The sequence below is a fragment of the Suricata suricatta genome, chromosome 10 (genome assembly GCF_006229205.1).
Source record: "Suricata suricatta isolate VVHF042 chromosome 10, meerkat_22Aug2017_6uvM2_HiC, whole genome shotgun sequence".
NCBI classification, from domain to species: domain Eukaryota; kingdom Metazoa; phylum Chordata; class Mammalia; order Carnivora; family Herpestidae; genus Suricata; species Suricata suricatta.
The window spans coordinates 101997205-102019364 of NC_043709.1; the positions used below are offsets into that span (position 1 = coordinate 101997205).

Sequence of the window (22160 nt, forward strand, 5' to 3'; positions counted from 1 at the left end):
TAATTACATGAAACAGAAGTTGGTGTTTTGATTTTTTATTTTGCTTCTCTGTTTTGAGTGTCATTGCAACTACTGTATTGTAAATGATGGAAAATAATTGCATATGTTTAAAAAATATGAAACTTTATAAAGTAAAAAAATAAATAAAAATTAAAAAAAAAGAAAGATTTCCCCCCTTATTCCCTCCTTGAGTGAGTGGGTACAAGGATGAGAAAGAGTTTGGAAGAAACCATATACTTCTTAAAATGGAATAGAGCAGATATATAGACCAATGGAATAGAGAGCCAGAAATAACTGATTTTCGACAACAGTACTCTGACTATTCAATGGGGAATGCCCAGTCTTTTCAACAAATGGTGCTAGAAAAACAGGATATTCCCACATGCAAAAGAATGAAATCGGACCCTTATCTACATCATATGCAAAAATTAACTCAGAATGGGTCAAAGCCCTAAAATTACAAGCTAAAACTATTTATGTCTTAGAAGAAAACATAAGGGAATATCTTCATGCCATTGAAGTTGACAGCTATTTCTAGGATATGACACACAAAGCGCAGACAATAAAAGAAAAATATGCAATTTGGACATCATCAAAATCAAAACTTGTGTGCGAATGACACTATCAAGAGAGTGAAAAAACAATCCACAGAGTGGGAGAAAATATTTGCAAACCATACATCTAATAAGAAATTAATATCCAAAATATGCAAAGAACTTCTGTAACTTAAAGAACAACAAAAAGCCAAAAAAAAAAAAAAAACCCAATTCAAAAGTGGACAGTTTTTTAAAAAGTCCTCTGGGTGGTTCAGTTGGTTCAGCTCAGATCACAACCTCACATCCATGAGATCCACCCTCACCTCGGGCTCTGTGCTGAGTGTGGAGCCTGCTTAGGATTCTCTCTCTCCCTCTCTCTTTGCCCTACCCCTGCTTATGTGTGTGCACGCATGCCTTTGCACACAGGCACTCTCTCTCAAAATAAATAAATAAATAAGCTTTAAAAAAAACCCAAAAGCATGCAAAAAAATCAAAAGTGGACAATTTGAATAGACATTTCTCCAAAGAAGATATACAAATGGACAAGAAGTACAGAAATACTCAACATTATTAGTCTTTTTTTATTTTTTAATTTTTTTAATATTATTTGTGAGAGACAGAGAGAGACAGCGCAAGCAGGAGAGGGTCAGAGAGAGAGGGAGACAGAATCTGAAACAGGCTCCAGGCTCTGAGCTAGCTGTCAGCACAGAGCCCAACGCGGAGCTCAAACCCACAAACCATAAGATCATGACCTGAGCCGAAGCTGGATACTTAACCAACTGAGCCACCCAGGTGCCCCTATTATTAGTCTTTAAGGAAATGTAAATCAAAATCACATTGACACTACTTCTCACCCATTAGGATGACTATTATTAAAAAAAAGAAAAAATGTTGATGAGGATGTGGTGAGATTGGAAGCCTCATGAGAGCTGGGGGTTCATGAGAACAGACAATGATGCAGCCACTACAGAAACCAGTGTGGTGGTTCTTCAAAAGTGAAACATAAAGTTGCCATACAACCCAGCATATAGGTATATACCCCAAATAATTTTTTTAATGTTTATTTATTTTTGAGAGAGAGAGCACACAAGTGGGAGAGGAACGGGGCAGGGGAGTGGACAGAGGATCTGAAGTGCACTCCACACTGACAGCAGCCAGCTTGATGTGTGGCTCAAACTCACCAACCCTAAGATCATGACCTGAGCTGAAGTCAGATGCTAAACTAACCGAGCCACTCAGGCACCCCCATATCCAAAATAACTGAAAGCAGGGACTCAAAAAGATAACTGTATACCAATGTTCATAGCAACCATATTCATGATGACCAAAGGTTAGAGACAACCGATTTGTCTGTCAATGGATGAATGGATATACAAAATGTGGCATAGCAATACAAAGGAATATTATTCAGCCCTAAAAAAGAAGGAAATTCTGACACATGCTACAAAATGGATGAACCTGAAAACATTATATTAAGTGAAATAAGCCAGTGGCCAAAGGACAAATATTGTATGATTCTTCTTACATGAGATACCTAGAATGGGCAAATTCATAGAGACAGAAATTAGAATGATGATTGCCAGGAGCTTGGAGTAGGGGTGATGGGTAGTTATTGTTTAAAGGGTATGGAATTTCTGTTTGGGATGATGAAAGCATTCTGGAAACAGACAGTGGTGATGGTTGTACAATATTATGACTGTACACAACGCCACTAGATTGTACACTTAAACATGATGAACATGGTAGCTTTTGTGGTACAGATATTTTACCACAACAATCTTTAAAAAGCAATAAATAACACCTCAGTCCAACCATGAGGAAATAATCAGGCAAATCCAAATCGTGGGTCGTTCTCCAGAACAACAGCTGCACTCTTCAAAAATGTCAAGATGATGAGAGGCCAAAAAAAAGGGAGGAGGGTTAGATTAAAGATTTCAGAGACAAGCTGCCCAATGCACTGACTAATCCTTGATTAGATTACATAAGAGCCATGGAGGGCACTTTTGTGTGACAATTGGGAAGGGTGACTATCAACTGTATATGAATGATAGCTATATTGGAGAATGATATTCTATTAGGAGAATACTCTTCTTGGAAGATATGTGCTGAAGTCTTCATGGATGATGTCTGCCATTTTCTTTCTAAGGAGGAGGGGATGCATTCTATAGAAAGAGATAAAGTAAATATAGGAAAATTGATGAATGTAGGGAAGAATTTACAAATATTCATTGTTGTGGTCTTTCTACTTTTTTTTATTGGAAAATAAAATGTTACAGGAAAAATATAGGTTCTAGTCTAGTCATTTTGGCTCCCAAATGATCAGGAAACATGGACTTCCTGTGAATCTGTGAGCAAAATGTTGATCTATTTACCACATTGGATCATCCTGTTTTACTGAACTCACTCCCCAGGGTTGCCTGAAGAGGCTGACATGGAGTATTTGAGAGGTGAGAATAGATGCGCCTTACAACAGGGGCCCTTTATAGGGCACGCCATTCCCTTCCCGGGTTGCTTCTCTCCTCTCTGGTAGCACATACTGTCCATGCTGTCTACCTCAACCGTTTCAGGATCTACTGTGTTGTGTTCTTGTGTCTATCAGAGTTTTAAGCTCCCAAAGGCAGGGCCATATCTTACTTTTCTTATAACCCCACTCTGCTAGCATCCCCAACCCCATGCTTTGTACTGAGCTAAATATATAGTAAGTGCCTTATGATATTTTTTTCTCCATTGACTATTGACTCTTCCATCAATATAGACAGAAAGGCACGCATGAAAATACATGTGGTCAAGGATAGAGTCAAAAGGTTTTTCCCAACCCAGATATTAGAAGGATGCTGGGTAGGGCCTTGCAGAAGGAATATCAAGTGTGAGCTTTGACACAATCTAATTCTCTGTGGCAACCAGGCATTACTGGTTTAGGTAGTGATTAGTACTTAGGGGTGGGGTAAAAGAAATCCGGCCTTGGCAGAAGTTCTTGAATACCTAAGCACAGAATGTCCCTAACTGGGCCAGATGGGGCAACTGCTCTCACGACCCTCTGAATTCTTCCCAACGGAGCAGAGTTGAACAAAGGACCCAGGATCTCGAGAAAGGAAGTTCGCATTTGGGGTCCTTGAGCAGAGTGGCTGTGCTCGTAAAGGATTTATCTGTGCCACTTGGGATTTGAGGGGAACAACACAAGCCTCTGTCAGAGGCTGGAGGTGAGAACAAACCCCTGCACAGCTTCAGGAAGGTGCTGCCCACGTGCCCAGCGAGTTGCAAGGGAACACTAGGCCCGCTGCATTCCACCTCTACGTGAGACACCAGTGCGCTGCTGTGTTGTAGCTTGTTAAGGGAGTGTAGACTTGTCTTTCTTGTCTTGAGTAATTTTTCAATGAGACTGGGAGAACTAATGGGTAAATTTCCTCTCTATCCCAGCCAGAGCTGCTGGGAGGCAGGCCCTCGGCTCCATTGGTTTCCACAACGCATTATTTCCTATTAAATTAGAAGCACTGACACTTAGTTTTGAATTCCATTTAATACTGCACGACATCCTCCTTGTGCTGGTCTGCGATTATTTCGTCTAAGGCCCAAATTTCCCCCACCAGCTTCTTGGAGACCTATGCTCTATGCTACTTTGCCACCTATGCTTCTTCCCACATCTTGTACTATACACAGTAAACATTAGATACACAATAAGTATATGGGAATGTGCAAATAATCTACTATATGTCCATATTATGTAATACTATGCAGCAGTTAAAAAGAATGGATCTACATATTTTGACATGGAGAGATTTCCAATTCATATTAATGTGTCAAAAAAGCATGCTATCAGGTACTGTATGAAATCTTTTATGCAGAAGGGACTAGTAGAAGAAACAAGGGTTTGGTCCATATATGTGTTTATTTCCTTCCTCATATATACCCCTGGTCACAGACATTGTTATAACCAGTGTAGTAGAACTCAGTAATTTCCTTTTCAAAAAAGAACTCTTGTTAATGCTAAGTAATAAGTTAACTGGACTTACTGCAGTAATGTCACATTTATGTAGCACTCATGTGAGCAGGCATTGTTCTCAGTGCTCTACTTGAATTAATAGTCCTATAAGAAACTGAAGCACAGAGAGGTTAAGTAATTTGCCTGAGGTTAGACAGCACCCCAAGGAAGTGAAAGACCCAGGATTGAAACCCAACCAGTCCAACTCCAGTGTTCTTAACCACTATGCTAACCACTATTTCATAAAGGTGCCCCTTTCCCCACCCCTTCCCTGCCTTCTTGGTGTCTCCACATCTTTTTGGATGCCTCAGCGATGGCACTCATAACACTGTGTGAGAATTAAGTGGAGGGGAAAAAATTCCGTTCCCCACCTTCACCTATGGCCTCATCTGTGGATCTGCAGTTCTGAGGTACCTATAAAGAGCTACTGATGCCTTCTGGAAACTATGTGTGGGTTGTTACTGGGAGACCATGACCATTTGCCCTGATTGTATGTGTCATGCGATATACATAGATTTCCCCTGCAAGTGCCTCCTGAGCGCAGTGGTCACAACTATGGGTCATATCCAGGGGAACTTCAGCTTAATAGGCAAGGCTGACGACTCCAGGTGGAAGGTAGGGAGGCCTCTTTTACCTTCTCAGAGCCCTGAGGCATTATGGCTGATGCTACCTGAAAGCAAATTAGGAGTCTTTGTCCTAGGTCCAGGTCCCCAACAGTGTGTTGGGGTTTAGTGCTGTTTCAGATTAAATCAGCATGCTGCAAATTTGCCAGACTTGTTATCACAGCAATATGTATCCCCAGTTCACACATGGAATGTTTGCTCTCTGGCAGCCAAATGCACTTGGAACTGGCCGCGATGATCTCATAAAGCAGGAAAGCTGAGCAGTTAGTCAGAGATTAACATGTTATTGAGATGGAGGAGTTGAGCATCACTTAATGAAAATATCTGGGTATTGCATAATCAGGAAGTTCCAAACTTGGGGGCAGCTTGGGAACCCTTGCATCCAAAGCCCTGATTTTATAAATGTGGAAAGCGAAGCTTTAGAAAAGGGTAGATATTAGGGCTTCCGGCCCAAGGAAAGTTAAAGTGTATTTCTAATACAATACACCCCAGAGGAACAGGCCTGCTGGCTGCTCAGACCTCCCTTTTCAGGGCTCCAGGACCTTCTGTGGTTAACTTCAGTCTTTAATTCACGTATCCTTTTAAAGGTACGCCTTATTTTTAAATGACCTGTTGGTACTGTGTTTACTCATATGTAAAAAAAAAAAAATCATCCTCATCCATGCCCCTCTCCCTTCCAATGCTGCAGACTTGTTCTAATTTCAGTCCCAGAGGAATGGAAGGCTGTAGGTTGGAAATGGGGGTGAGAAGTGATCTTCATAAGTGGTTTGCATGCCCTTTGTCTAGGTGTCTTAAGGTATAGGTCCTCCAGGTGGTTTTCAGGCTTCTGTCTTAGGTATTTACATTTACTAGGTGGAATCAAGTGACAATGTGCTTGTACTATTTTTAAATTTTTTATTTGTTATTATTTTTAAATGTTTTACTTATTTTTGAGAGGGGGGTGGGGGAAGAGAAAATGACCAGAGGAGGGGTACAGAGAGAGAGAGAGAGAGGGAGACACAGGAAGCAGGCTCCAGGCTTTGAGCTGTCAGCACAGAGCCTGACACTGGGCTCTTAACTTCCGAACTTGTGAGATCACGACCTGAGCTGAAGTCTGATGCTTAACTGACTGAGCCACCCAGCCTCCCCTGCTTGTACTATTTTAAAATAATAAACATCAGCCATTGCTTTACTGATGTCTCATCAAAAAAAAAAAAAAAAAATCCTGTTTTCCATGTATAATGCCTACTGGCTTTCAAAGATACCCCCTCCATCTCTCAAACAGCCCTACCCTCTCACCGAGAAGGGGTTGTTCTGAGGTCATAGGATATGTCTATTCTGCCGGGACAGTAGGCTAGGACTTGGGAGACTTTCCTTCTCAAGCACTCTGAGCACCACAAAATGATCCAACTGAATTGTCCCTCCCCTGCTCCCCATGCCTCACTTTTCCCTTCTCAAGACTGGTTTTGTTTATGCTTGATTTACAGGCAAGTTCCAATTGGAGAGGCTTTGGACAAATGCAACGGTTTGTTCTTTCTCAGGATGAAGGGGAGACGAAGGGGTATGCGCAAGGGAGCAGGAATGTGCCCCAAGCCAGGATGCCTCTCACGGAAGTCATGAAAGAATTCCAGATCCTAGCTTTGATTCCAGATCCTAGCTTTGATTAGCTCTCTGTGCCAAACAAACAGGCTCTAGGGGAATCTTTTCTAATACTGCCCCAGGGCTAGGTTATTTCCTAGTCCGGCCCCCCAAATGTCTAAAAGACAATGTGGTTTGAGTGTAGAATTTCGCTGACCACCATCAGTCTTCAACCTGGTCCTGGCAAAGGCCTCACCGGGGAAAGCATGGCAGGGGAGGGAGTGCCCAGTGTTAAAGTCAGACAGCCTAGGATGTGACTCCCCGTTGTTCAACTACTTGCTAGCCGTGACATTCAGCCTTCCCTGAACTTCAAGTTTTTTCATCTGTAAGTTGAGGTTGATACCTACACAGTTGTTCTGAAATATAAAAATGTCAAGTGCCTGCTTGATATAAAGTAAGTGCTCAGAAAAATGGTAGCTATTATTATTAATATCCTAAGGGAAGCCTAGGGGAAACTCGGCCGGAAACCAAGGACTCCAGGCGAAGAAGAAACCGAAATAGCGCCGACCGGGCTCCACCCACCGTGATCGGCAAGTGAGCGCCAAGAGCCGGAGAAGCAGGAAGAGGCCTCCCGGCCCTCCCCAAACCCGAAGCCAGTGGGGCTGTCAGTACCAGAGCCGGAGGCTGGGCCGAGCCGGGGCGGAGAGGGGGTTGTTTTGCTCCAGCAAAAGGTGAGGACAGCCTTCGGCCTTCTGCTAGGGAAGGAAGAGGGACAGCCACGTAACAAAAGCTCAAGGCCAACCCCCAGCAGGCCCCGGGGCCGGACGGGGAAGTGAGCCCTTCAGCCAGCTCCGCGGGAGTCAGCTGACCGGCGGTCGCGGCCGCGCGCCCTCCCCGCCCCCGGGCCCGGCACCCCAGCGGCCCCGAGTGCAGCTCGCCCGTGGCTGGTGGTGTGCGAGTCCGCGCGGCGCGCGCCTCCCCTGAAGCCAATCAGCGGCCGGCTCGGCGCGCGGCCTCTTCCGCGCGGCTTCCTCCTGCCAGTTTGGGCGGCGGGGCGGCGCGCTCCCCGGAGGCAGCGTTTACGCACGCGGGTTGCGCCTAATGAAAGGAATATTCACATTTCCAGGGCGGCCTCAGCCAGGGAGCCTGCCTCTTACGGACAGGCCGGCTGCCCGAGGCTCGCCGTGGCCACACTGTGCCAGCTTGTTCTGGAGCTTTCAGAGCATCCACCACGGCTGGCCTGGGCATCGGGGAAACAGTGCGCCTTTTTTTCCCTCCCAAACCTGCCCACCTGGGACCCCATCCGACCCCGTCCCCTCCAGCTGCTCGCGAACTCCGCAGCCGCTGGGAGACTGCACATGCGCCTGTCCCCTACCACTGCGTCCTGGCCCAGGTTGGAGGAGGGGACGGGAAGGCGGTATTTGCAAGTACTCAGAAGTGTTTACTGTTCAGAAGCTCCGGCCCTGGGCCTAAATCCACCCAGCTACTACAGTTCACAGAAAAGGAACACTTGATCCCGCCCCTACTAGGTGCCCTGACTTCTGTCCTCTCCCTTGATCCTCGCGATCGGACCCTCTGTAAAGGGGGTATCACTATCCTGGTTCTGGAAACAGGAAACCAAGTTTCTGAGAGATTGAGAACCGTACAACTACGGAAGGGCCCGTTTGCAACGAAGCCAACGTTTTTTCTAAGTGACTGGGCTTCATACCCGGACACCAGTTTGTGTTTAGACTTACACACCCCTAGGTTCCCTTGTTCACTTTCGGGAGGAAACACCAAGGGCTGTAGATATTCCCTAGAGCAAAGTTATAGGCCTTTTCAGGCCCTTTTATCCTGTAGGAGCAGTCGGTCCACTGGAGAGACCACCTCCTCTTTCAGGTCTTAGATTGGATAGCACTTTCCTTGACCCCACAAGCCTGGGTCAGCGCCACTTCTAGCACCTCTGTATTTCTCTTTTGGTAGTTCTGATGACCATCGATTGCAATTTCCTCAGCTATATCGCTATATAGATGGAGGGAAGCTACCCGAATGCAGGAAACGTGTTGACTGTAAGCCTTGGATTTAGCTGGAATTGCCTTGCATGGCCCAGCTCCCAGGATGCAAGTGTGCTATGGGAACAACATTTGAAAAGCAATGAACTAGGGGCGCCTGGGTGGTTGGGTCCGTTAAGCCTCCGACTTGGGCTCTGGTCATGATCTCATAGTCCATGAGTTCAAGCCCTGTGTCATGCTCCAGACATGTGCTCACAGCTCAGAGCCTGGAGCTTGCTTCGGATTCTTTGTCTCCTCTCTCTCTGTCCCTTTCCCGCTCTCACTCTGTCTCTCTTTTGAAAATAAATAAGCATTAAAAAAAGAAGAAGAAGAAGAAAAGCATTGAACTAAGAGTTTGGAAGTTAAAAGTAAGGTAAGAAGGGAAACTGGAGACAACTATAAAAAACTGACTTTTAATAATCACACCAATAATAATAGCAATGGCTGTGATTTGCTACCACAATGCAGCAGGCATCGTTCTGACTCCTCAAAACTCCAATGTGCATTCCAGTCACCTGGGGATCTGGTTAACTAGGAAATTCTGATCAGTTGTCTGGGGCTCTGAGACGGCATTTCTAACAACCTCCCCTGTGATGGTGCACGAATCATACTTTGTATAGCAAGGCTTTGGTGTATTAACTTCTTTTATCCTCTTTAAATGTTATCAAGTAGATATCAGTATTTCTAGTTTACACACAAGGACGCTGATAGGTTAAGCACCTATGAACTGAAGTCAAAGAAATAAACCGCAGGGCAATGAGGGAGGGGGGAATGGTACGAGCAGTTACAGTTATAGAAGAAGAAACACAATCCTAGGCCCAGGAAACATTCACAAAAGCCTGGCATGCCGGGAGAGCAGACAACAGCTGCTTCACCCATTAGGCACCATGTGTGTACTACTCAGGAGCTTTCCAAAGGCCCCGAATATTTGAGACCTGCAAAAATGTATTGGCACCTACATCTGAAAACTGAATTTAAATTAATCATTTCAACATTCAAATAATTTAAAAGCCTTTCAAAATTTTTACATTACAAAAAGTTGTAGTTAGTGAATGATATGGGTGTATTTTAATACATTTGATAAAAATGAAGCAGGGCCTCCCAAGCCCAGGGCATACTAAGGACAAGATAAGCACCGGCCACATTGGGTTTGGATGTAATGCTGAGGGTAGCTGGGAACCACTGATAGAAGCAGGAAAATGTTCTCTGTCACTACAGTGAAGAGAAGGGATTGGAAGGAGGCCAGACTGGAGGCCCAGTGGCTGGAGACCAGATAGGCGTTTATAGACTTCCAGTCTGCAAGACAATCTCTCTTCAGTGCCAAGATTACTGTAAAATGATAGCATTATACAAGCCAATTATTGTTTGATTCCTCCAGCCCCTATCTGACTCAGCATTCCAGATTTACTTAAGATTTGGGGACAAGGGTTTTGCCAAATCCTTTCTCACTAAGGCTGGTGATGTTACAGTCTAGGCGAGGTATGTTGAAGAGCACACACCTGAGTCAGACAGCCGTGAGCCTGAGCCTCAGCCATGCTACTTGGTAGCTTTGTGACTTTGCATAAGTGATTTAACTTCTCGGAGCCTTGGATTCCTTATGGAGCATAATTCATTCCTCATGGAATTTAAACTACATGTACAATGCTCCCACAGAATAGGTACTTATAGACAAATGGTAGCTGTTATCACATATACGCCATTATTCTGAGACCTACTTGGGTTTTCTTTAGGAGGGAACAGAGGGTGGGGTATATAATTTAATCTTTTCATCCATTTTCCGAGGCAGAAATTATTATTCCCATTTGGCAGATAAGGAAACTGGGGCTCAGAGATGAGATAGCTCATGAACTAGGGGCAGAAAGTGGAAAACCTGCAAGAGCTGGAATGTTGTTTTATTTTCACCTCATTTTGTGCAGTCTCTTCAGCAGTCAACATCTGCTGCTTCCCCCGCCCTTTGACCAGTCCAGAATATTTCCCTTAGTCATGGCATGAATCTGTCATATGGCCAAAGCCACACCACTGAACACTCTTCTCAGGGCTCCACCAACCTCCATTTCCCTTCTTCCCCGACCTTACCTAACCCCCCTACTACCTCCCCCTACAGGCCCCTACGGCCCCCGCTCCCAAGTTTTCAGCTTCTGGATTTTCCTTATTAAAGAGACAGCTTGTCTCTTTGAGAATCACAGACAGAGCCACGCTAGACTGGGATGCCTTCCAGAGTACCTCCCTTTAAAGGGAGTAGATAAGTAGGTCACATCAGGATGGTAGGGGAGGAGGCGTACTTCTACTGGGAAGGAGGAAAAATACTGCAGATTACATGGAGAATGGAAAACAAAATAACAGGGCTCCTCTGTCTCTCTGATTCTCTCTCTCTCTCTCTCTCTCTCTCTCTCTCTCTCTCTCTCAGTCTCAGTGGCAGCCCCCTGCTGGCCGCTATTACTGTGCAAGGCATGTGAAGACCCCGCGGGCCATACTGAACTCTTGGGGTTTGGGACGCCCCTGAAACCTGCAGTGAGCAGAAGGCAGTCTCCCTTTGGCTTCCTTCCATCCCACTCTGCCTCCTCTTGAAGCTCCCCCCGCAACCACCAGGGCAGGTTTCCCTTCTATACGGAGAGGAGATAGCTCAGCTTTCCCAGAGGATTTGGAACTTCAGTCCTATTCTGGCTCCTCAAGGGCCTGAAAGACAGAGCTCTGCAGCTTGAAGGTTCCACAGGGCTGGGATGGCACTCCTGGCTTTGCCGTGGTTGCTGGGAGTAGCCCCGGATCGGGTTCACAGAGATTCTGCTCCAACCAGGACAAGTCACAAGCCTTGTGAGATTTCTGCTCCCCACTCCCAACCCAAACTCTGTCGAAGGCAGTTCACAAGAAGGGGTGTGGATGAACATTAAATGACATAGATTGCTGTGAAAACCAGAGAGACAGAGACAGGGCGAGGCATTAAAGGTCCATCACTGCCAGCCCCACCCTGCCCAGCTATCCCTAGGGACTGAGCCATGATTGAATCGTAATGCTGGGCGGTCACATTTCTAGGAAACTGTGGCTGAAGGTGGGGGGTGGGGCAGGGAAAGTCCTGGCTGCATGAATGACACTGGCCCCCTGCTGTGTACCGACATGGACTGAAAATGTGTATTCAAGCAGAGAATGGGTCCCTGGACTCTGTGCCCAGGGCACAAGGCAAGCACACAAAAACAAAGAGCAAAGCCTGATTCTTGGACTTGGGGATAAACAATCCCAAATCCCTGGATGAGGCTTTGGAAACAGAGTTCACCTCTGGAGAGGCTGAGGGTTTTCCATTCTCTTGGCGTGGAGCCTGGTGGACTTCCAGCTCTGAGGCTCACCGTTTTAGGACACTGGCTAGGCTTTGTGTAGAGATGCTCCAGATTGCAGGATGCGACTCTCTCCTGCCTGGCTGGTGCCCCCTGCCCTCCTTACTGCCATCCCTAAACCCAGGCAGACTATTTGGGAGTGCTGTATTCTGTGCTCTTTTCCCTCCACCCCTCCAGAGACAGAGTACCTCCCTACCCCCACCCCAGGTGTCTGTGCCCTGTGGGGAAGTCCCACCCTTGCCTACGACTGCTCTTCTCTCTCCGTGTGAAGCAGGGCTGGGTGACAGGACAGAGACATCCATCTTCACCTGTGCCCTTCATTATGTTTAACCTCCCTAGGCTTGTCTAACGCAGTCTTTCCCAGGCTGGAGTAATCCCAAGCCATCTCTCATCAGAGTGGGTATAAATCCCCACAGGTATGTGGCAGGCAAGTAGCAGCAGTGACAGTGTGGTGGTGCCTGTATTGAAAGAAGTTTGGACTTGTGAGACTTAGGTCCTTTGCACTCTCAAAAAGTGACTGGCAGCTCCTCATCCCCGGCTTCTGATCCAGTCTGGGTCTCTTGCTTTGCCAGCATCCCTGCCTTACTCCAGGTCCAGCTTGAGCGCTACTCACGTGGGGGAAAGGAGGTCAGGCATGGAGCCCCCGTACCAACCCCCCACATCAGTCAGTAATGTACCTGCTCCATGGTTTTGAAACTTCAGAGTACATCAAAATTACCAAGGGACTGGTTAAAATACAGATGGCTGGGCCCCTCCCCATGGTTTCTGACCTAGTAGGTCTGGAGTAGGAACTGAGAATTTGCATTTCTAACAGGTTCCCAAGTGATGGGATACTGTTGCTCCAGTGGCCACATTTGAAAACCACTGAGCCAGAGTATAGCAAAAAGAAAACCTTCGTCTGAGTCCTAACCCTGCCACTTTCATGTTCTGTGATCCTTGTACTTGACCTTCCTGAGCTTCATTTCCTCTTCCAAAAAAGGCGGAGTAATGACCACTGGATGGTTGGGGGGATTAGAATAGGAAAAGCATTTCACTGTGCATGGCAAATTTAATTATGATTTAGTCAACAAATATATATTGAGTATTTTGCTGTCCATGGGATACTCTGCCCAATATCATGGCTGACTCTGGGCAGATCGTATGTGAGGATTCTAAGACTGACTTAAACATCACACAACTCTGTGACTCCGTTTTCTCTTCTATGAAACAAGGCCTGTGGTCTTCTAAAGTCTCCTCCAGGTTCTGTTTAGAAGCTCAAGTCTGGGAGGGACCTTAGGTCTTGGGAGGCATGGCCACGTTTCTTGTCCTTGCCCACCCCTTTTCAGGACATCCATTTGAGAGCTCAGGTGCTTCTGGAAAGAACACCAATCACCTGAGTCACTGTCAGTTCATCCTCGAGGGAAATAACGTGGCCTTCACTGTCCATCATGATCTAGTTCCAACCCACTTTCATAATCACATTCCCCACCTTTGTTCCTCTGTTCACCATACAGCCTAGACAAATTGGACTACACATCCTTCCCCAGATACGCCCTGTGATGTCCTGCCTGCATACCTCTGTTCACATTGTTCTCACCAGTAGAATATCCTCTACTGGTCAGAGTCCTCCTATACCTCCTTCAAAGTTTACCCAATGGCTACCTCTTCCAACAAGTCATCCCAAATCCTTCCACCATCTGTCTGTCTCTCTAGCTAACTATCACCTATGTATCTCTCTACTTAATACAAATGATTTTATATTTTTCTTTAGGTGATAGAAGGACAAGTTACTGAAGTTGTCAGGTATACTACCTGACCTCACCACCTCCTACTTGTGTCTGATGTTTTCCCTTCAAAGGGGCTGTGTAGAAACAACGAAGTCTGTGGGTGTGTCCCTGGATTTCACATTATCCTAAAGTCTGTTCTTGGAGCATACTGAGCTATAAAAAATAAGAGTTGATACTAAGTAAAACTTTTAAAAAGTGGAATGGCCATTTAAAAGGAGATGCCTACTTATACAAAAGATTCGTCAGCTGTTTATTTTCTATGGAAAGCAGAGTCGGGAATAAATATCTATGTGTGTTTATATCTTCTGTGGTTCATATTCACAGATCTACTCGTTTGCATATAGGCACATCTGCTTCTCTAATTTTCTTTTTTAAACGACAGGGTTTTTTTTTCTATTCTAAATATATGTGTTGGTAAAAATGTTTAAAGGAAATAAAAAGTAAAAATAAAGTAAAAGAAGAAAGTAAGTCATTCATAGCCTGTAAATAACCAGTATTAACATTTTGATGTATTTCATGGGAACAGTTTTCCTGCACATATTTACTATATATGATTTCTAAAGGAAGTTGGGATAGAATGTTTATACGTTTCTGTATCCTACTTTTTTGAATTACATATGATTAGCATTTTTGGTATTCCTTTAAATATCTTCCCAAACATTGGAAAAAATTATTTCATGATATCCACTAACATGAACCAAAATTTATTTAACCATTCCTCCATTGTTGGATACTCCTTTTTGCTATAAACAATATTCAGTGAACATCCTTACATATCTGATTATTTTCTTAGGCCGATTCTGGAAATGGGATTACTAGGTCATTTTTTTAAAGATTTAATTTTTTAAAGTAATCTCTACACCCAACATGGATTTTGAACTCAAAACCTCGAGATCAGAAGTCGCACACTCTACCCACTGAACTAGCCAGGTGCCCCATAACTGGGTCGTTTTTAAGTCTCTTGATATATACTACCAAACTGTTTTCTGAAATTTTGATTTGAAAATACTTCCAGAATACTTTACCTATTGCCCCCCTCTTCTATTCGTAAGTAATTTTTACCTCCACTCCCAGTGCATTCTATCTCTTGCTGTACTTTACCCGTTCTACACTGAATTTGCATTCAGTATGTAGAAGTCTTCGTTCCCCTACTAAGAATCTGTCTTTGACCATCTTCCCTCAACACCCAGCACAGGTGGAAGAAAGGGGCCAGAGGCTGAATCTACTTAGGTAAATCTATAAGCTGAAGAAAAGCTCCATTTTGGGAAGGAGCAAGAAGAGTGACTTGAATTCCATACTTAGGGATGGGGTTGCAACACTGGTTGAAGGGGTAAAAAAAGGGATTGTCCTCCACCCTTTACACATCCAGATCTCAGAGTGGGGAATAAACGGTGGGAAACTAGTTCAGTCTAGAGCCTGGAAAAGGAGTCACCTTAGCTGTCTGGCAGGGCTGCTACCAAGGCCTGGGAGAAGGGCAGAAGCTTGGAGGCCACCGCTTCAGGTTGTGGAGGGAGAGACACCAGCGCCAGCCATCCCACTCTCACAGGTGTTGACCTTGGGAAACACTTGCAACGCTGATGATAGGAGCTTAAATTAGTTTTTTTAAATTGGAGTTTCCCAAATTTCAGTTGTACCTTGTTTGTGATCTCAGTCTTTTAATGACAAGAAAGAAGCAATATGCGCACATGTGCGCACGTGCGCGTGTGCGCGCGCGCGCACACACACACACACACACACACACACACACCTGTGTTTCATTTTATCCAGACCAGCCGCACTTCTGAACAGTTAAGACAGATACAATTATTAAAATATTCAGGGTGTGCCCATGACATTCATAAGGTCTGAACAAGAACTTAAAACGTATCAAGCCACTTACGTTAGCCTCATCCTGAGCAATAAAAATTTAGAAATCACAGGTTTGGTGGATTAGTTACCTTTTTCGTAATACACACTAAAATATAAAGATAGCCATTATAATAAAAAAAAGTTTTCAGCCATTGGTAGTCCCTTTACTAGCCGTTGATGGTAACTGTACCACATTCTGGGGACATACTATTTTAATTCCACTTAAGCTTTCTAAGATCAGGTATCATGGTTTAGTTGGTGCTTAGTACAGTGTTGAAGCTCAATAAATATTTGTTCTTCCTTTGGTTTGGTTTGTTTTGGTAATGGGATAGGGATGAATAGAAGTTAATTTATATACTTAATACAAATGAAGTCTCCAAGATCAGGATTATGACGGGAGATCAATATTTATATGGTAAAGAGAGTTGTCCTGAGTTTGAATACTGTGCCATTATTATTTGGACTCGGGCTTTACGGTGTTCACAGTAGAAAACAGTAAATCATACACATACTATTTAGCTGTCTTTCCAGGGGTAAATAATACATTTGCAAGTTGAAGAATTAGTCTTGGGGCTATAAAATAGAATAACACTATTAGGTCATGCAGGAATTCAACCCACTATAATAACCTCATGAAACAAGAAAACGTTTCCATACCTAGTAAGCACAGACTGAAATACATGGTCATTGATTAGTAAATATTTGTTAAATGAAGAGATGAAATGTCTTACTACAGTCCATATGTCTTTACCACCCTTGGAGAAGCATTCTCAGAAACAGAGGAACTAACATTTACTCAGTACATAATGTTCTAGGGTCTTTATATATATCTTTCTTCCTGATTTCATATGGCAACACCACGTGAGGAGAGGGTAAAATCATGCTACTAGGGGACAGATACTTCACCTGTCCCTAACCAAAACTTGCCTTCTTCTCAGAAGACCACAGTGACTGTCTTCTCATTGGATCCAGAAAGCTGGACAGGAAGATGTAGAAACTCATGGATGACCTTCTGGCCAACCAAATAAATAACTTACCAAAGGGAGGTGTAAATATGATGCTAGAATAAAAGAATATATTGAGAGAGACAATAACTCTAATAAAGAAGAGAAAGGCACCCTAACACTTTAGTTACCTGCTAGAAATAGAGACATTTATCAAGGCCTGGCCAGTAATTTTCTCTTCCTTAGTTCTGCCTACCTCTCTCCTCTGAACCTTTCTTCCAAATGTAGCGTCCTTAGCCTATAACTCAAGATTGTTTAACTCATCAGCACATAAGGAACTTGTTCTTCAGGGACTGAAAATGAACAATACCATTTTCTTAGCTACCAAAGATCCAGTGGAGGCAAGAACTAGAAGAAGTAAAAAAAAAAAAAAAAAAAAAAAAAAAAAAAAAAAAAAAAAAAAAAAAAATACACCCCAGGGTCAAAAGACCTGGGTTGGAGCCCTGAATCTGTCATGGTCTGGGAGGGTGGCCCCTATGCTTATTAGCGATACCTTCTAACTCATGGCTCCCTTATGTCATTCACTTACAAATATTTTCTGTGCAACTACTGTTTACCCAGCACTGCCTTGGGCACTAGGGATAGAACAATGAAAAAAACAGACTCCATTGGAGTTTATGTTCTAATGAGATTGATTAGATTGGACAAGTAATCAAATGAACAATGTAACTTCAAATAGTGAGCAGTGCTATGGAAGAAATGAAACAGATGATGAAAGCAAAATGGGGAAGGAGGGTTCCTCTACAGAGGGCAAAGGTCTCCCTGAGGCAGTAACATTTGAGCTGAGATCTGAATGTACTAGAAGGAACCAGCCCAGTGAAAGAATATTCCAGGCAGAAGGACCAGAGAGCCCTGAGTTGGGACCATGTTTGGGGCTGAGTGACAATCAAGGAAAATGACACTATTTTGCAGTTCTAGTAGACCAATGGTTTTGCACACTACTCCAAGTGATTCTACATTTCCTTGGTTGTGTCTCAGGGGCGGAAAGGCGGAGGGCAGAAGTTCTGCCGGACCCCCATCACGCTGCCCAACATACACAGCAGCTCCTTTTTCATCTGAAGCATACACTGGGGTGTTGTTGAAGCTTTTGACTGAAGAACAGATACCATGATCAAAAATCCTTGGTCTCAAAAGTCCTTTTCCACTCTGTAATCGTCCAGCTCTCTGAAAACTTATCATGCAGCCTCTGTGATCCCTACAGAAAGGCTGACTTTATTCAGTAAAGTCGGAGAGTGGGGGTTCCAGCGACCTGGCTCTCCTCTTACCAGAACATCCCATTCCCTTCCCCTGCAATGGTGGATTAGTGCCTCTGTTGCCCTCCAAGCCTGTCCCAGGTAGGGAGGGACACACATCTCTGCGTCCTCCTAGCAGATTATAGCGGCTTCCTTTTCTTGTCCTGTCCGAATAAGACACTCTGTCCTACACAGGAGAGCTTTGTGGAGAAAGCTGCGGAGTGGCTCCAGTTTTTTCCAACCTGTAAAATGCAAAGTTGGCCAGCTGCCTCTCTTCTTAACTCTAAAATTCGTATCTTTCCTTGTATCCAGAGAACTGCCAGCAGCTCTCAAAGAAGTCTCTAGTGTCCTGGGGTTTGGAGAAAAGTGCTGTGCAGAATGTGAAATCATCTTCTGGTAATGCGAATCTAATTAGCTCTTTGACTGACAAGAGGAGGCAGAGGCCAAGAGGGATTTAAACAATCCCTTTCTCACATATTTCAAAACAAGCGAAGAACCAGACAGGGAAACGGAAAGAGAATAAAGAGATAAAGCTTAGGAAACATTTGGAGAAGGGGGTAAGAAGGGGGTGAGGGGGAGACTATCAAGTGACCAAAATAGTAATCCTTCCTTCCCAACTTTACCTCTGCTCCCCCCATCTCCGCCCTCCCTCCCCTTTCCCAGAGGGAACTTACTTGGAGGTCGATGATTTCTCTCTCCAATTCCATCTTGCTGCCCTCAAGTGCCTTCACACGCACTGGTGCTGGTAACAGACTGCGTGGGCAACTCCAAAATTTGCTGTCTGAGTCTCTACTGCTTTCTTTGGGTGGGAGAGAGCACACAGCTGGCGGGACAGACCTGCTATTCATCCATCTGATGTGGGATGCCTGTCCTGGGCTCAGCCCTGCGGGCGGTGTACACATGCATACACTTGTGCGCATGCATGTGTGCGGCGCACACACATGTGCCCTCCAGGGGGTGGTATGTGGCATATTGATAAGTGGCCTTTTGAGTGGGTAGTAACAGCATCATCTTCTTTAGTGGCGCCAGTGCCCCCCAGCCCCAGAGAGGCCATCCGAGGTCAAACTCAGCCTGCTTTGAGTTAGTAGCTTTACTACCGGCATAGAAACCCTGTGGATTTATCAAGGAAATGGAAAAACAGCCTGAGCACGCTGTCTGACTTGACATTGGTGGAGCTGAATAGGGTCCCTCAGTCATCAAAGGTGGGCAGACTCTAGCATATTCCCAACACTGAGGCTTAGAGATTTCTTTCTCTTGTTCCCTGTAGCCCTAAAAGTTAAAAAAAAAAATTGTAGTTTACTTAAAAGGCCCTGAAACATAAGCCGTATTCTATAAAGTGAGTAAACAATAACCTTTTGTTGATAAGTTGTTTGATGTCCTCATTTTCTTCCTTGATTAGACAGAAAGAGAGTAGCAAAAAGTTATACCTTCAAATTCTGTTTATACGAGTAGTTGCATTTTCCCTACTTTTAAAATAAAGCTACCAGGAATGAGTCTTTTTTTGGAAAAGTTTTCTTTCTCTTGTTTACCTTAGAGCCTAAAACTCTTCTGGTTTGTTCCTGAAGCTAGTTTTAGACATCAGCTGTGTATGTGTGGGTGTGAGTATGTCTGTGAGTGTGCGTGGTGGGGGCAGTGTTAAATTGGAATAATCCAATTCAGAGTTTAAGCAGAGCGAGGAGAGTAGCAGAGTCAGAAATTTAGTCTCACCACACTTAAATGTGCCGCCAAAGGGGTGGAGAGGATTCTTTATTTCTATTAATGATGTAATGTCTTTATAAGTCCCCACCCTGCTAGACATGTGGTGAGTGGTCAATAGGATGAGGATCATATTTCCATCTAATCTAATAAACACAGTGGGATTTAATTTAAATGGTAAATGGTCCAGTTTAGATAGAATGCTTAGCCTTTCCAGCCTCCCCCAGAGGTGACATCTAGGTGTGTGGGAGGGGGGCATGGTTTATTTTTTATTTATTTTTTTAACTTTATAAAATGTCTTAGTTATTTTTGAGAGACCACAATCAGGGGACACAGAGAGAGGGAGACAGAGGTTCTGAAGTGGCCTCTGTGCTGACAGCAGTGAGCCCGATGTGGGGCTCGAACTCATGAACTGTGAGATCATGACCTGAGCTAAAGTCAGACGCTCAACTGACTGAGCCACTCAGGCGCCCTTGGGGTGTGGTTTACATATACTTGGAGGTGGAAGAGTGGTGGCTCTTTGATGTGCCCTGGAGCCTCTGCTAATTTCTGCTCTGGTGTGGCTGGGCTGCCCTCTGAGTTGGTGACTACAGAAGCGAGACTGGGCCCATTCCTGGGCCTCCTGCTGGTGTTGGTGGCTAATGTCAGTGGCCAGGATAACTCACGGTCCATTCTCTCTCTGCTCCTAAAGACCCAGTGGGCTTCCTTGTTGACTTTGCCCTATCTCAGCTCTCATGGTGATGTGGACCATCCTGAGACCTGCTATGACTCATAGGTGCTCCCCTCCTAGTGGTACCAGCTCAGCGGTCCACCCCTCAAGATGATCTCCAAATGCTCCTCCTGCCACACACTTGGCTACCACTCCACTTCTCCCTTGGGCACATGGGAATGGAGAGCTGTCCCGTCACTGGAGAGAAGCAAGCTCAGCCCCATTTCTAGTAAAGACTGGGTTTCGGTGTGGCTGCTCCAGCCGGTGCAGGCGTAGCCTTTAAGGTAGCCTCTTTCTAGACTCCCAACTAGGAGTGAGAGATGGAACCAACTCCTCAGCATTCCTTCAAAGATCTACTGTGATATCCGTCACGCCCACTTCCTGTAACTACACCATGTGACCAGTGCTATTCCGAGCACTTTAACGTACCATCACTTACTTAGTTCCTACAACAATTCCGCAAGGTAGGATTGTAACACATTACGCCTGTGTCACAGGTGAGGAAACAGAAGCCCAAAGAAGTTCCCCAAGGTTGAACCACGATTCAAACTCGAGATTCAAATCCTAATTAGGATTCCGAGTCCATGTTCTTATCCGTGATTTTGGCTCAGGGAAGAGAGATTGAAACATGTCTGAATAAATGCTTTCTCTTTCTCTGCTTCAGTTTTTTCCAGAATTCCCATAATCTAGGATCCAAAAAGGTTGGCTTTGTCTTCTTTCTCTTCCTGTTTGGTAGGGACGTGCCTTATGTGGAACTCAGTGATAATAATTCTAAGAGGAAATAAAAAAATGGAAAGAATTCCCATTTTCAGCAAAACCCGACAAAATTCTCATTCTCAACAAAACACAACAAAATGATCATCTTGCTGGAAAACCTAATTTTGGATGTCAAAAGCAAAATATCAACGATTTCTTTCTCTTTGCATTTTTGTGTGGTGATTCCAATTATCCTTTGGATAATATGGATACATCTGGTTAAATAGAGAAAGAAATAAGAATGAGAAAATGTCAAACAGAAAAGCACCTGAATATATTCCCACCTCCACCCCCAAATTTCCTATTGGTTTTATTTTTTTTATTTTAATTTTTTAATGTTTTATTTATTTATTAAATAGTTTATTGTCAAATTGGTTTCCATATAACACCCAGTGCTCTTCCCCACGTCCTATTGGTTTTAAAAGGAAACAGCTATAGTTAGCTATAATAATGGTTTTGGTTTGGTAAGACCTTTCCAAATTTGGACCTTTCCCTACCTTATAAGTATCATTTAGAAGTATATTTGGATTTGGAAAGTGGTTTATCTACAGTGACTCTGGACCAGGGGTCAGCAAACTTTTTCTGTAAAGGCCAGAGAACAAATATTTTTTAGCCTTGGAGGCCAAATGGTCTCTGTTGCAATTACTCAGCTCTGGTATTTTAGCATGAAAGCAGCCATAGACACTGTCTATATACAAATGAGTATGGCTGTGTTCCAATAAAACTTTATTTACAAAAACAGATAGTGGACCAGATTTGGCCCCACAGGTAATAGTCTGCTGATTTCTGTTCTAGAATATAAACAGAAAGAGAATCTGGTGTTCTAATTATCACAACCATGTCCAGTCTTCCAGACCACATCTTTTCAACCTAATTCCCACTTGAGAGGTAACAGCTGAGCCGCTGCTGTAAGGATAATATGTTAAACACCATGGGGATATAAAATCACAAAATACACGCCCTTGTGAGACACAGGCACAAAAGGTTAAGCTTTTGCAAAGTGTGCTCTGACATTTGGCTGTGATACTGAAACTATACTATGTGGGGGCTACCCAATCTAGATGGGAAAGGTTTCTATTTCCCTTTACTCCTAGGGTGA

The 22160-nt window shown here is 44.2% G+C and overlaps 1 protein-coding gene across 1 annotated transcript in view; it reads right to left on the reverse strand.

Annotated features, from left to right (window-relative positions):
• The window catches only part of NINJ2 (ninjurin 2), a 78899-nt gene extending 60100 nt beyond the window's left edge, over positions 1 to 18799 (reverse strand). Inside the window, exon 1 of the mRNA XM_029954578.1 lies at positions 18576 to 18799. Coding sequence (XP_029810438.1) covers positions 18576 to 18749 — 174 coding nt within the window. The 5' untranslated portion in view covers positions 18750 to 18799. The remainder of the gene's footprint in view (positions 1 to 18575) is intronic.
• Positions 18800 to 22160: the final 3361 nt, after the last annotated feature.